The 14,671-nt window shown below is 48.2% G+C and overlaps 1 protein-coding gene across 1 annotated transcript in view; it reads right to left on the bottom strand.

Annotated features, from left to right (window-relative positions):
• Positions 1-14,271, bottom strand: part of GPC3 (glypican 3) — a 103,500-nt gene extending 89,229 nt beyond the window's left edge. The window contains exons 1-2 of the mRNA XM_070951932.1: positions 14,103-14,271; positions 6,171-6,332 (exon numbers count right to left, since the gene is read on the bottom strand). Coding sequence (XP_070808033.1) covers positions 6,171-6,332; positions 14,103-14,271 — 331 coding nt within the window. The remainder of the gene's footprint in view (positions 1-6,170; positions 6,333-14,102) is intronic.
• Positions 14,272-14,671: the final 400 nt, after the last annotated feature.

Genomic DNA, 14,671 nt, shown 5'->3' with positions numbered 1-14,671 from the left:
CAAGTGGGGAGAATAACAGAGGAAACATGGAAGCTGATTGGAAAGATGGTTTATTGATGGACAGGACCTCATGGGTTTGAGGTCCTGGTGCAGCTGACCACATGGAGTGGAGAGTGAGGGTTATTTATACCCTTTCTTGGGCCCTGCCCTTGAGCTTCCTGTTCCTGTGCAAGAAATGTATTCTATTGGCTGTAGTCAAGACTCCCATGGGGCCGTGTGGGGTCATGTTTGTCTGAGCTAGGTTTGGTTGAAGCTTGGAGGGTGATACAATGTCCCCAGGTGACTCCACAATGCTGCTAGATAATCCTATTATGTCTTGGAGGGTCATGTCTCAATCCCATCACCCTGCAGCTGAAGGTCTTTTGTTTTGTAGATAGGCTGGCCCAGTCCTTCTCAATGGGCACCAAAATATCTGCTGGGGGCAGGGAGCTGAAGCTGAGTTTCTGTCTCCCTTAGGATTTCCATTTCTCTTTTAGGGGAAATATAATATTCTGCCTTTTTAATATTTCCTAAAATATTTCATGCTAATACAGTAGAAAACCAGATCAAGGACTAAAACGTGTCTTGTTGAATTTCTGGTCTCTTCCCTCCAACCCTTTTGCAAATTTATCTGGAAGCATCTTTAAGAAGGGCCACGCTGGATGCCCAAGCGAGGTGCGTTTTCACAGAAAATTCTGGCCCACTTGACTGTATTTTCCCAAAGGGAACGGGTAGAATTTAGCACCCCATGTTTAACTCTAAGTGCCAGTTGAGCAAATAAATGGTTTTGGATGGTTAATATTTTTAAACTGGAAAATAAAAATAATAACAAAAATAAGATTGGTTCTTGATCGCCATCTAGTGGTAGCATCGATCTGGGAAACACCCACAGTGCCACTGTCTGTTACCCCTATTTCTAGCGAGTCACCCCATGTCTGTCTTTGAAGTTCTTAGGATCTGGCTTCTTGTGTAAACCCAATCCATTGTGGTTTCTTCAACAAACTCTGGATGATCAGGTCTCGTGATTTCCAAAAACAGAGCGGTAACACGCATACCCTTGGTGACAATGACTGTATAAAAGAAGTTCTTGTATAAAAGAAACTTTAGGTTGGGAACCCCTGATTTAATAAAAGCGGTTTGTAGCATCTTCTTCCTTCTTGAAAGAACCAGACTGTGGAAAATGTTCTCCAGGAGCACCAGAACCTTGATCTCCCTCCCCTTCCCTCCAGGAGCTGCTTATCCAGGGGGCTGCTTAATGGAGACAGGGAGACGGGTATGAAAAGCCCCCTAACCAAAGACCCCCTGGGGAAAATCCGCCAGGATGAGCCGCACACACTAAAAGTGCAAAGAGCAAAATGGTTTCTGGCATGTCAAGGGGGGAAAAAAACCCACAATAAAACTGCAGAAATAAGGGGCTGAACTCAGAGGAAGGCGGCCGTGGCTTCCCCACCCCTCATTCCCATCCGTGCCCCCTCCTCTCCGGCAGGCAGAGACTACCCAGGCCCCTCTGGACGATCCCTGCTCCCCTTCCCTTCCGGCATTTCAGGAATCCCTCAAGAGCTTTGATTAGAGAGCCAGACGGAAGATCAGCTGCCCGTCCCTTGGCGCTGCTGCCAGCCGACCTCCAAGTGGTCTCACGTCTCTTCCAGGCTCCACCTTAGATAAACACACACACACACACACACACACACACACACACACACACACAATCACACCCTGCCCAGCCTGAGGGCCTGTGTGTTTTCACACAGGGGGCTGTGGGAAGCAGGGGCTGGTCCAAGGCTCCATTTGCAGAAATGGGGGGAACTCGGGCTGGCTCGTCCCTGGGGTTGGGCTAGTGGGGGCTTGGCTGGACATGCAGTATCTCCTTGGGGAGCTTCAGAGGGGCAAGGGTTGAAAAGGCCCATCTGTTGCTACAGGAGGGTTGCCAGGAAAAATGAAGATCGGCAGGCACCACGGCCCAGAAGAAATCAGAAGAAAGGGAACTGGGACAGGGGTAAAATCCAGCAGGTTCTGACAGGTTCTGGCGAACCGGTAGCAGAAACTTTGAGCAGTTCGAAGAACCGGTAGCGGAAATTTTGAGTAGTTTGGAGAACTGGCAAATACCACCTTTGGCTGGCCCCAGAGTGGGGTGGAAATGGAGAGTTTGCAGTATCCTTCCCTTGGAGTGGGGAGGAAAGGGAGATTTTGCAGTATCCTTCCCCTGCCACGCCCACCAAGCCACACCCACAGAACCGGTAGTAAAAAAATTTGGATTTCACCACTGAACTGGGACCTTTAGAATTCAGAACAGAGCCGGAAGGGACCTTGGAGGTCTTCTAGTCCAGCCCTCTGCTCGAGCAGGATTCCCTATATACCATTTCAGGCAAGTGGCTATCCAACCGTTTCTTTAAAAACCTCCAAGGATGAATCGTCCGCAACTTCTGGTGGCCAGCTGTTCCACTGGTTAATTGTCCTCGCTGTTAGGAAGTTTCTCCTTAATTCGCAGCATCGTTCGGGAAAGAGAAGCCGGAAGAACGAGAAGTCCCCCGTATTCCCACTGAGGGAGACTTTTGAGCATCAGACATAAATTTTACAGGCATAAATAGGAACTGACACACCAGGGAAGACTTCAAAGCTCCGTCTTCAACCATCGCCAAGGCTCGCAAAGCCCGGCTTACAAGCTCGGCGTGAATTCGGCCTTCGTTGCCGAAGCCAATTTTCGACTTGCACGTGCCAGGACGCAGGGCCCTTGGCTCCCTCAGCCTTTTCTTCTGAGAGACAGATTAATACGACTCCTCCAGAGGCACCTGGCACCATTATGGATGGCTGGATGGAGCTTCCATCATTGGCAAGTGTCAATAGGGTGAATAACAGCCGCCCCGGTTTTGTCAGCAAGGACGTAGAATCAGCGGGTATTGACAGCTTAATGGGCTCAGGAAAAGCTCATCTCTCTCTCTCTCTCTAGCAGCCTCAGAAACAACCTTGCCTGCTTTATCGTTTCATCTCACAGGGGCTTTGAAAGCCAAGCCCATCGCAGGAGTGGGAGGGGGGGTATGAGGGAATGTTTGTTTTATATCAACCCGTCTTGTCCTTGACTTGGTCTGCTTGCTATGCTTTCCTCATGTTTACCAACTGTTTTCTTCTCTGCATTTGTAAATACTCCGGCACAGACAAAAGAGAATTTATTTCCTCCTTTAATCCCTTTCAGCCCAGAAAGCAAACACGTTTGCAGGGGAAATGTTGGGTGGGGGGGTGGGGTGGGGGGGGTATGTGGCAGGGAAGGGGAGCAGACAAAGCGGAGGAGCAGCCGAGAAAAGAGGGTGGCAACATCGATTCGGCTTTGGAAGGTAACGCACGAAGTTTGCAGCTGCCTAGTGAAATCACTTGGCCGTGGTTTTTTTAAATTTTTTTTATAGTGTTTCCTGAGCACTCGGAATGTATTCAGACTTAAAACTGCAGAAGATAATTCTTGCCTAGAGAAGTAATTACAGAAAACGGGAGTTTGCTGCTGCAGTAGGAAATAGACTGCGGGAAGATGCCATTTGACTGGATGGGAATTGCCCGACTCTCTTTAAGCTATCCTCAAACAAACAGATGGCACTTCAGCCGCACCGTTTCTTCACCCTAATCTTTCCAAACCAGTCTGCAGCCCACCTGAAGTCATCTCTGCTTCCATTCTCTTTTTCACTGAAAATACAACGCAGCCAGTCGATGTCCCTTCCAGCTGAGCAAAAAAACCGACTTTCCGTTTGCAACTGGCCTCAGAATATCGTTACTCTCGGAGTAACAAATCCTTCCACCCTCATGTTACACAGAACAAGGAAAAGGAAGATATAGTTTTTGCCTCTCTGCTCCCCGATTCTGTTTGTTTGTTGACACTGTGTTTGTCTCACTGTGCACAGAAAACAGAGTGAGGGAGAGCAGCTAAGCCACCATTCCGCTGAAAAGACCCTATGAAAAAAAGAATCAGCTAGCAGGGGGGAGGAAGAGGAGGAGGAGGAGCGGGGAGAGGGAGGGAGGAAGGGAGGAGGAGGAGGAAAGAAGAGGAAGTGGAGGACGAGGAATTAACCAGCTCAGAAATTACTATGGGTTTATACATCCTGACATAGCATATCGTACAAACATAACCAATTCCAATTTATAGATGAAAAGAGTTTAAGCAGATTAAGGCACAAAGCAGTATATCAACAGAGAAGATCTTGCGATTCCCCTTTTATTTCCTTTTTTTTTTTTAGAATTTAGGCATTTCCCCCTTGCTGTGAACATTCTTTTGATAGCTCCCTGCGTTTAAAAATAGAAACACTCCCCTCTCCTCTAAAAGGAAACGTCTGAGATAGGAAGGCTGACCCTTTCTTTATCCTGCAAATTTCAAGCCCCCCTCCAAGAAAAAAGCCAATACAATTCATATGTTCTTTTTTGTCATAATAAAATAAATAATTCAGCCCAACTTTTACCAGATGCAGAGATAGGTGCCTTGCTCAAATGCCACCAAAGAGATTCAAGATAGCAATAGCAATAGCACTTAAGACTTATATACCACTTTACAGTCCTCTCTAAGTGGCTTACAGAGTCAGCCCCCAACAATCTGGCTTCTCATTTTACCCACCTTGGAAGGATGGAAGGCTGAGTCAACCTTGAGCCTGGTGAGATTCGAACTGCCAAACCGCTGGCAGCCGGTGATCAGCAGAAGTAGCCTGTAGTACTGCACTCTAACCACTGTGCCACCGCGGTGCTGCGCTACCAAGGTTTCGATCAAGATAACTTGAATGTGTGCAGGGTCAGAATTGGCCACATTTAACTGACAGATGGTTGAAATCCACCCATCTTCAAGGAGCCCAAGGTTGAGAAATGCTCCTGTTAAGGAACGAAATGCTCCTAGGAAGATGGTGATGATGACACATGATATGGAGATCCACCACCTTTCTGGAAGCATTTCAAGCATGTATTACTTGTCAGGGTTCCAAGTAATACATCCATAGCAAACAGAACTCCGAGGCAAGCAGTTTCCTCAAAGAACAAGTTTATTCGATATATAATATTGGCACAGACTGGTGAAAACCGACTCTAAAGGTTTCCGCGGTTTACAGCTAATTAAAAGTAAAAGTTTTTTTCCCCCTTTCCCAAACAATCAGTCACATGGTCCAATCAGGGTGCTGTCCGGTTGCTTGGAAACTTCACTCCTCCCCTCTTCAGCCACCTGTGGGAATGTCCTTGGTTCTCAGGGAAAACTATTCTGTTTTGGCTACAAAACCCCAGCTATCTCTATTCCCCGCCCACTTCCCTATCCGTCAGCACCATTGTGGCAACACTGAAGCTTCCATGATGGCCTCAGTCAGGATAGCTTCAGAGTTGACACAACCCAACTTGAAGATGGGAGGGAATTCTGGAAGCTGAAGCCCACCCATTTTCAAGCTGTTAAGGTTGAGAACCCGGCTTAACAGAAGAAGCTCCCAACCGGTCATCTCAAGAGACAAAACAGATGGAAGATCAAGATACTCCATGAACCCTTTGTGGGGGGAACCTTGGCCCATTCAACACCACCTCTGTGTCATCTCAACTGGCAGCTATTTTTGCTGCACCAGGAAATCGGAAAGGTCTCCGCTCGCCTGCTGAGAAACAGCTCTTGTCAGCCTGGCCATTTCCTCCCTCCCCACTTCTTGTGCTTGATGCCACATATGGAAATGTCACCGAACCCATTCGTATGATGCGCACACATGCTGCGCCGGCCCTTCACAACTCATTTCAGGATGTTTCCATCAGCCCCACGCAGGGGCCGCTTGAGTGACAGGGCCAAGTCCGACCGATGTTCTCCTGCGCCAAATTGAATTTCCTTCCTGCTGAAGCTGCATCAGACTTTTTGCTGATGAAGATCGGGGAGAGTCGCTTGGCATTTAGCGAGATGCCATCCAGGCGCGTCCATTACTGTGTTCACTTAGCAAACTTTATTAGATTATTAGATTTTTTCAGGCCCTGTGGCATTTCCATGATTGCAGCAGGAAAATACCGCAAAATAGGAGCTGGGGAGAAGCTGGGTTTGGTTCTCCATCTGCCACCAAGGACTCCTCCCCCCACCCTATATTTATATACAAAAACATGCTGTTATTTTGGAAGTGGTCAGATCAATTCTGAACCCACAATCCATAAGCAATGGACACCCCACCCGCTGGACATGAATCCCAGAGCACAAATCCTCTGTGCACCACACCTACCTTGGAAAAGGGCCGCATTCTGCATGATGAGGAATTTCAAATCCATGCTGGCCGTCTGGAGAATCTGCTCCATGTTGGTACGAGCCAAGCCTTGGTATCTCTCCTCCATCTTGCGGGAGCAGCAGGTGAGAGCTTTGGGGATGCATATTTGCAAATCTGACCCTGTAGAGACAGAGACCGGGGAAGGGTTAGGATATATGTTTTGGATAGGGGTGTTCTCGTTCTATCTGGCAAGGTTTGTAGGCTCACTTAATCATTACAGGACACAATTAGTCTCAAACAAAACTATTTTATTATAACAGTTGAGAATTACTTCCTTCCCAGCTTAGTCCAAATTAATTCCAAAACAAGTCCTTCAGAAAAAGTCCTTCGGCCTTATCACCAACCTTTGTCTACTTTGGCACCCTGCCAAAGGCTTTTCTTGGCAAAGGTTCAGAAGCAAGAGACGCTGACAAGAACAAATGTAGCAACGTTGCTTTCCTACAAAGATCCCAAGAGCCGTTGCTGCTCTTTTAAGCCTTCTGGGAGGGGCCAATCATCTCCTGGCCTTACTCCCGAGATGTCCTTGTTGCTTTAGCTGCTCTTGCCTTTTGGTAGCTCTTTGCATGCGTGCACTAGGAACAGGCTCCTCCTGTTCCTCTGCCTCTCTGATGTCCGCCTCTGGAGGCTCCGGAGTCCGTGCATCACTCCTAGATGGCCCTGGCCCCATCTCTGCCTCCGACGCAGAGCCCTCATCCGGGCCTTCCCCTGACTCCAGGACTGGCCCATGGTCCTCCCCAGCCTCCTCACTCTCCAACTCCACTGCCAGCTCTGCAGGCTGCTGGTGGACCACAACAGCGAGAGAACTGAAACTTCTAGCAAGAGTGAAGTTCTTGGTCCAGGTCACCTTGAACTTCCAGAGGTTGCCCTGCTCCACCCTGCCTGGCAGCTTCAGACAAGGCTTCTTCTGAATTCCCAGGCTGAGCGGGGATGTTGGCCCTGCTTGCAAACCTTGCTACACGCAGGGTAGTCTATTGCCAGCGCTGGGCCAAGAGAAGGAAAAGGCTGGAGGCAGCATTAGGAAGCCAGCCAAAACACACACACTTTTCCCTCTTCAGCGTTTTATCCAATTCAGAAAACTCTCCAGAGAGAACTATTTTCCTTGTCAACCGCCAAGGTAATTCCTTTGTTTAATGGTCCTTCTTAAAATTGTTCTGCCTTCCGCTCCCATTTGGGAGAGGGGAGGGTGGCTGCGGCACATGACAGTGAAGCCCAGAACTCATTCATCAAGGGCCTTCTCAGATACCTTGGAGACATGAAACAGTGGAAGGAAGGAAGGAAGAAGGAAGGAAGGAAGGAAGGAAGGAAGGAAGGAAGGAAGGAAGGAAGGAAGGAAATAGGAAGGAGAAAGGGAAAGAAGGAAAAAGAAAGAGGGAAGGAAGGAAGAAATAGGAAGGAGAATAGAGAAAAGGATAGAAGGAAGGAAGGAAATAGGAAGGAAAAAGGGAAAGAAGGAAAAAGAAAGAGGGAAGGAAGTTAATAGGAAGGAGAATAGAGAAAAGGATGGACAGAAGGAGGGAAAATAAAGAAAAAATGGATAGATGGAAGGAAATAGGAAGGAGAATAGAGAAAAGGATGATGGATGGATGGATTGAAGGAAGGAAGGAAGGAAACAGGAAGGAGAATAGAGAAAAGGATGGACAGGAGGGAAAATAGAGAAAAAGATGGATGGATGGATGGAAGGAAGGAAATAGGAAGGAGAATAGAGAAAAAAATGAATGGATGGATGGATCAATGGAAGGAAAGAAGCTTTTTATGGTGATTATTAAAGTGAATCACCACAGTTGCTAAGCTTAATGAATTGAAAACTGAGGCAGAGAGAAAGAAAGCTGACAGAGTCGCCATTTCTGCTTCCCAACGAATAGTTGAGAACCTGTTCAAGGAGATCGCAAACTGCCTTCAGACAGATCACAAACACACACACACACAGACACCCCAGAATCTTCTGCCAAAGATTTGGATCCCCCAAGGATCCAAAGGACGAGGAGGTTTCTAGATATGCCAATGAGACCAAGAAAGAGGCCAAGGCACCAGTCTACCAATATCCATCCATAAAAACAGAGCGGTTTCTAATTTGCCAGGGTCTACAGCTCCCATTCTATTTTAATTACGTACATAAATACATAAACAGACTTCCCGAAGCCGCGAGGAAAAAAGCAAAGGAGGGAAGGAGTGGGGGGGGGAGAAGGGCTTGCAAAAATTGCACTTTGGAACGTTGTTAAAATTAATCCCTCGGCCAAGAAAAGGAGCCGCAAACGGTCGCCGAGAGGAAAGCAATCGCCTGGAGCAGGTTCCTACCGTTTGGAGACTTCCAGGGTGGCATTTTCTTTTCTTTTCTTTTCTTTTCTTTTTTGCTATCAAGAGAGCAACTTATGGTCCTGAAATAATTGGAAGCCGAAAACTCAATTACCCAGTAAACCAGAAGACCCAAAAACTGCTGAGCAAAAGGAGGAGGAGGCTGGAAGTGCATTGCTTGCGCTAACTTCGGAAGGAGCGTTGAGCACAGAGAGGCCCTCCGAGTGCTCCCCGGGGGCTTCGGGTTCCTCCCACCTGCACCAAAACAATCCAAGAATCCTTACTTCGTGGCACCGAAATGGTATATAGGGTTTCCTGCTTGAACAGGGGGTTGGACTAGAAGACCTCCAAGGTCCCTTCCAGCTCCTACTCTACTCTACTCTACTCTACTCTACTCTACTCTACTCTACCCTACCCTACCCTACCCTACCCTACTCTATTCTACTCTACTCTACTCTAATTCTAGTCTAGTCTAGTCTAGCCTAGTCTAGTCTAGTCTAGTCTAGTCTAGTCTACTCTACTCTACTCTACTCTACTCTACTCTACTCTACTCTACTCTACTCTACTCTACTCTACTTCTATTCTATTCTATTCTATTCTATTCTATTCTATTCTATTCTACTCTACTCTACTCTACTCTACTCTATTCTACTCTACTCTACTCTACTCTACTCCTGTTCTGTTCTGTTCTGTTCTACTCTACTCTACTCTACTCTACTCTACTCTACTCTACTCTACTCTACTCTACTCTACTTCTATTGTATTGTATTGTATTGTATTGTATTCTACTCTACTCTACTCTACTCTACTCTACTCTACTTCTATTTTATTGTATTGTATTCTACTCTGCTCTACTCTACTCTACTCTACTCAAATTCTATTCTATTCTATTCTATTCTATTCTATTCTATAATTCTGTTCTATTCTATTCTATAATTCTGTTCTATTCTATTCTATTCTGTGCCACTGTGACTTCAAACGGTCGCTAAACAAAGTGTTGTAGGTCAAGAACTACCTGTAGATACAAGCAGGATTAAAATTTAATATGCCTTGAAGTCAGGGTTGACTCCCGACAACCGTCTGGATGAGACGCTGCATTTTGCGTGGTGAGATGTTTCAGATGGGTTTGCCCTGATCGCTTCCTTCCAAGAGCTGAGAGTCAAACATTGGGCAAGGTCTTTCCGTTTACTGACCTTTAATTAAATTAAATTAAATATGGCTGGGGAATTTTGGGGGGGGCTGAAGTCCACCCCTCTTCAAGCGGCCAAGGCTGAGACACCCGGAGTTAAAATCCGATGACCGTCAGCTTTCAACCCAGCCTGAATCCTACCAGTTCCAAACAGATTTCTGGAATTTACAGAGCGGGGAACGTTAGCTCAAATCCCCAGAAATAAATATTCTTTAAGAAGCGGCGCACTGTAAGGATAACCAGTCCACCTGGAACAAACTCTGCCAGCAAATTAACTACAGCTATGCAGAGAAGCAAGACGGGCCATGGAAATGAAACCGCTTTACGGTAATCTTGTAAGACATTTATTTAATCGTCTTATCAATACAACGAAGAAAATACTACAGCGGCATCCATCTTGCCTCCTTTAATTAAATTATCTGGGAAGCTGGAAAACCGGTACCGAGCAATCATTAGGCTACCCTTGCACAAAATTGATAAGACCGTCCTCCTGCATAATCCCCTAATATGAACAGATTATAAAGCTTTGGCGGGGCGGCTTGGAGAAGTGATGGCCACGAAATACGGTCCATGTCTCGGGGCGAAGGGCTTTTGATGGGCTCTCTCTGTAAGAAAAGAGGTTTTTAAGAACCACTTGCAAGCACCTACCGGCTTGGCTTTTTCCTGGTTCCTCCCTTAAAAGATTAAAGTCACCCGCAAACATCTGCTTTAAGCGTTGTGCCTTTGTTTTGTGTCTCAGTCATGACACAAACCGAAATTCAACAAGGCCAGAAGAATATTGCTATGATGGTTTTCTACCATGCTCCCGATCCTTTCAGCAGATTTGTGCGCTGGGTCCCACCGATGGGTTTGGTGGGCATGGTGTGGCTTGGTGGGCATGGCAGGGGAAAGATACCATAAATTCTCCATTCCCACCCCACTCCAGGGGAAGGATACTGCAAAATCTCCATTCCCACCCCACTCCAGGGGAAGGATACTGCAAAATCTCCATTCCCACCCCACTCCAGGGAAAGGATACTGCAAAAGCCCCATTCCCTCCCCACTCCTGGGGGAAGGACATTGCAAAGTCTCCATTCCCTTCCCACTCCTGGGACCAGCCAGAGGTGGCATTTGCCGGTTCTCCAAACTACTCAAAATTTCCACTACCGATTCTCCAGAACCTGTTGGATTTCACCCCGGGGGTGTGGGGGTGGGAGGGGCAGAATTCCTTCCCATATTCTTTTTTTTTTTTTTCAAAACTTTATTTCAAAGTTTCAAAAAGGTGTAGAATACCAAAGAAAAAGAATTTAAAAGGAAGAGGACGACGGAGAAAAAGATCGGAGGTGGCAGGCAGAGCCAGGGTGGCAGTGACGGAGACCGAGTGAGCAATAAACAGGAAGCTGGGCCACCCTGTCACCATGACGCCTCCCTGATTACGGAGGATTTATGAAGCCCGTTCTGGAAAGGAGAGAATCATCAAAGTGTAATTACTCTACTGAGATCTCCAGAAACGAGCAGTTGGAGGAGAGAAATAACCAGCCAGCCATTCTTCTCATTAGGGCGATATATATATATTTATAAAATTTCTCATTGCAGGACCAAGGTGGATTTGCCAAATAGCAAGCGTGGAAGTGGCTGTTGCACTGCTTGGGATTAACAACCCCCGCAAAATCCCATCCCCGTTATCCAAACCTTGACTACTGCAATGCATGTGTTTGTAGGGCGCCCCTAGGAGGCAATGGGAAATGTCCCAGTTCAAAAATTCACAGCCAGATGGTTAATGGAACCTCATTGGTTCAGAAATCTCTTTGTTAATGTTGACATTTGCTTCGGGGATGGAGGGAAGATTTTGGCTCTAACCTCCATCAGGGAACTGTGGCTCTCCAGAGGTTGCAACAATTCCACCATCACTCCTGGCAAGCTGATCTGGGAGTTTTTGAGCATTTAAATCAGTCTTTCTCAACCTTGGCAGCACAGCTGGCTGGGGAAATTCTGGGAGTTGAAGTTCACTCAACTCTTCAAGTTGCCAAGAGGTTGAGAGAGAGGCCGATTTGAGATGCTGGCTTTATCTTCTAGGGATTGTCCTCTTCTTGAATTCTTACCTCTCCAGATCAGCTTTCATGGAAAGACCAGAGAGTTGTGTTTCGATAGAGATACCCACCTTCCCATTAGAAATCTGCCATCAACCCCACCCCGTAAACAGAAAAATAAAATTACCTATCCTTCTGACTTTCAGGCTGAATTTCTTTCTTGGTACATATTGTCCAGATAAGATGCAAAATCACATCCTTGCTTTGCAAACACTCAATAATAATAATAATAATAATAATAATAATAATAATAATAATAATAATAATAATAATAATAATTTTATTGTCATTGTACGTGTATACACAGTATACCCATACAACGAAATTCACTTAACAGCCAAAGACCAGGTCCAACACACATAACAATCCCCAAACACACCCCCACCCACCACAAATTCCCCGCCCCTAAACCACCCATACATCCACACAACAGACCAAGTAATGCTGCCCAACAGCTCACTGACGGTGGCCCTTTAGTTCATTGTTGAGTGCAATTATAGCTCTGGGATAAAAACGATTCAGAAAATGTGTGGTCCGAGTTTTAATTGTTCTGTATCTTCTGCCAGAAGGCAACAGTCCAAAAAGATTGTAAGCAGGATGGGAAGAGTCTCTGAGAATGTTATGCAACTTTCTCAAACAGCGAGACAGGTTTCAACCTCTTTCTCCAAACCGAGGCTCTCCAAATTGGTACCCCCACCCAGGATATGATAGGCTATCATTCTCCTCCTTGGCTGGCAATCTTGGAAACTGTAACCCCAACTTATCCTGACAGCTGCCGGAGGGATTCAGATGTTAGCATTTAGCTACGGTTAAGTTGTAGGCAGATGCAAAGGCCCTACGTAACAGCAACAGCCCGGCATCTTAAATTTTCCTTCATCTTTTGCCGTTTTTTGTTATCTTTGAACACTTTGTAATTCTCAAAATGAGTCTGCTTAAGCCTACTTCAAAAGAGCATTCAAGTCTGACAAACTGATCCATATGTCCCAACTGGATTATCTGTAGCATGCAGACTTTTCCATAAAAAAAAAAAAATTAAATAGTGTAATAATTTTTTTTTTTGTAAGAATAACTCATGACTTATCTCCTTTTTTTCCCCTTTCAGGAAGACGATCTCACCCCCCACACACACACACACTGGAGGATTTATGCAAGCTTTACTCTTTGTTTAACTTTTAAATAAAAATGTACATCTAATTTAGCACTTCACCTTTAAATCCCAAGGAAAACTCCCAAGTACATAAGCAGAGCCTAAGAGAAATAAGACTTCGGCAGCCCAAAAATTATTCACATTGGTGCAGATGCCACGCAGTTCCTGCATCTGGTTCAGCCTTGGCAAAACTGAGATTTTCGGCTGGCTGGCTGGCTGGGGAATTCTGGGAATTGAAGTCTTAAAAGTTACCGAGGTTGGAGACCCCAGTTTTAGGCAGAGTCTACCAGCACAGCCTTAACCCTGGTTAGCCAGCCCTCAACGGCCACTGCAGGATTGGAGCAAAAACCTAAACTGGAGATAAAAGAACACTCCATCCCAGTCTCTCTATGTCTATGCCAATGTACTTAAGGAGTGCCTCCCTATTCCAGGGCAATCTACCTGCAAACCCAGATGCTGTAGGGAAGAACCAAACCAACGTCCACCCTGCTAGATCCTGCAAAGACCCCGCACCGCCGGACCGACCCCGTCGAGCCGTGCCCGCAGAGGGACTCCTGCAGCTTCTGGGCTGCGTTCAGACGACCCGGGACGCCCGACTAACCCGCGTTTCCTTCTTATCCAGAGAGGCTGCCCAGCCCTTTCCCATGGAGGAGGAGGAGGAGGAGGAGGAGGATGGGGAGTGGGGTCCCTCTTCCATCGCCCTCCATCCCTTCTGCCCAGCTCGAGCGCGCGAGGAAGGCACGAGAAGACGGAACCATCAGCAAGCCCAACATCCCCCGGAGGCGCCCAGCGAGCGAGCGAGCGAGCGGAGGGAGAACCGGCCAGCCCTATTACAGGCAGCCCGGGCGCATCTCCATCCCTGAGCTCCCGCTTTTACCGCGCTGCAAAAATTAAGGCGCTAGTCCGAAGGAAGGAAGGAAGGAAGGCAGCTTCTGGGCTGCGTTCACACGACACGGGACGCCGGACTAACCCGCGTCTCCTTCTAGCCAGTGAGGCTGCCTAGCCCTTTCCCATGATGGAGGAGGAGGAGGGGAGACGGTGCAAAATAAAGGCGCTAGTCCCAAGGAAGGCAGGCAGGCAGGCAGGCAGGCAGGCAAGAGGAAGGAAAAGAGCATCCCCGTTTTCTCCGGCCAGGCGAGCGGGGCTCTCGGGCTGCAGCCTCCTCCCCCCCACCGCCCCCACCCGGAGCTCACCTGGCCCGGGGCTGTCGAGCACCCCGCGGGCGCCGGGTTGCAGCGCCTGGAAGGCTGAGCGGACGCGCTGGCAGGTGGGCTCGGCCCGGGCGCCCAGCAAGGCGGCGGCCAGGAGGGCGCAGAGACGCCAGGCGGAGGCAGCGGCTGCAGCGGCTCCGCCGTCGCTCATCGCGGGCTGGAGGCGGCGGCCGGGCGCATCCCGAGCCCAGCGGCGCAAGCGGGAAGCCGGAGCGGAGACGCCGCTGCAGCCGCTGCCGGAGCAGCCAGCAAGACTGGCCCCGCCGCCACAGCAGCCGAGCCGAGCCGAGATTGGCCCGGGCCGCCCCCCTCCCAGCCCTGACTGGCTCCCCGCAAACTTTCCTCGCTCTTCATTGGCTCCGCGGAGCGAGGAGGGGGGGTCTCTAACCGCGCCGCTCCCTCTGCGGTAGACTGCCCCTGGGAAGGGGGGCTCTGCCAGCAGTGTCGGCAAGGGAGGCCCGCCGAGTTTCGGGGATCCGGTGGGGGCCTGGGCGGAGAATCGTCACTCCCCAATCAGGAATGAGCATCGGAGGAGGAGGAAGAGGAGAGTC

This window comes from Pituophis catenifer, unplaced genomic scaffold, assembly GCF_029215685.1.
Source record: "Pituophis catenifer annectens isolate HBS135680 unplaced genomic scaffold, rPitCat1.0.hap2 SCAF_11, whole genome shotgun sequence".
Taxonomy (NCBI): domain Eukaryota; kingdom Metazoa; phylum Chordata; class Lepidosauria; order Squamata; family Colubridae; genus Pituophis; species Pituophis catenifer.
The sequence above is the reverse complement of the archived record's forward strand: the minus strand, read 5'-3'. Positions and strand labels throughout refer to the sequence as shown.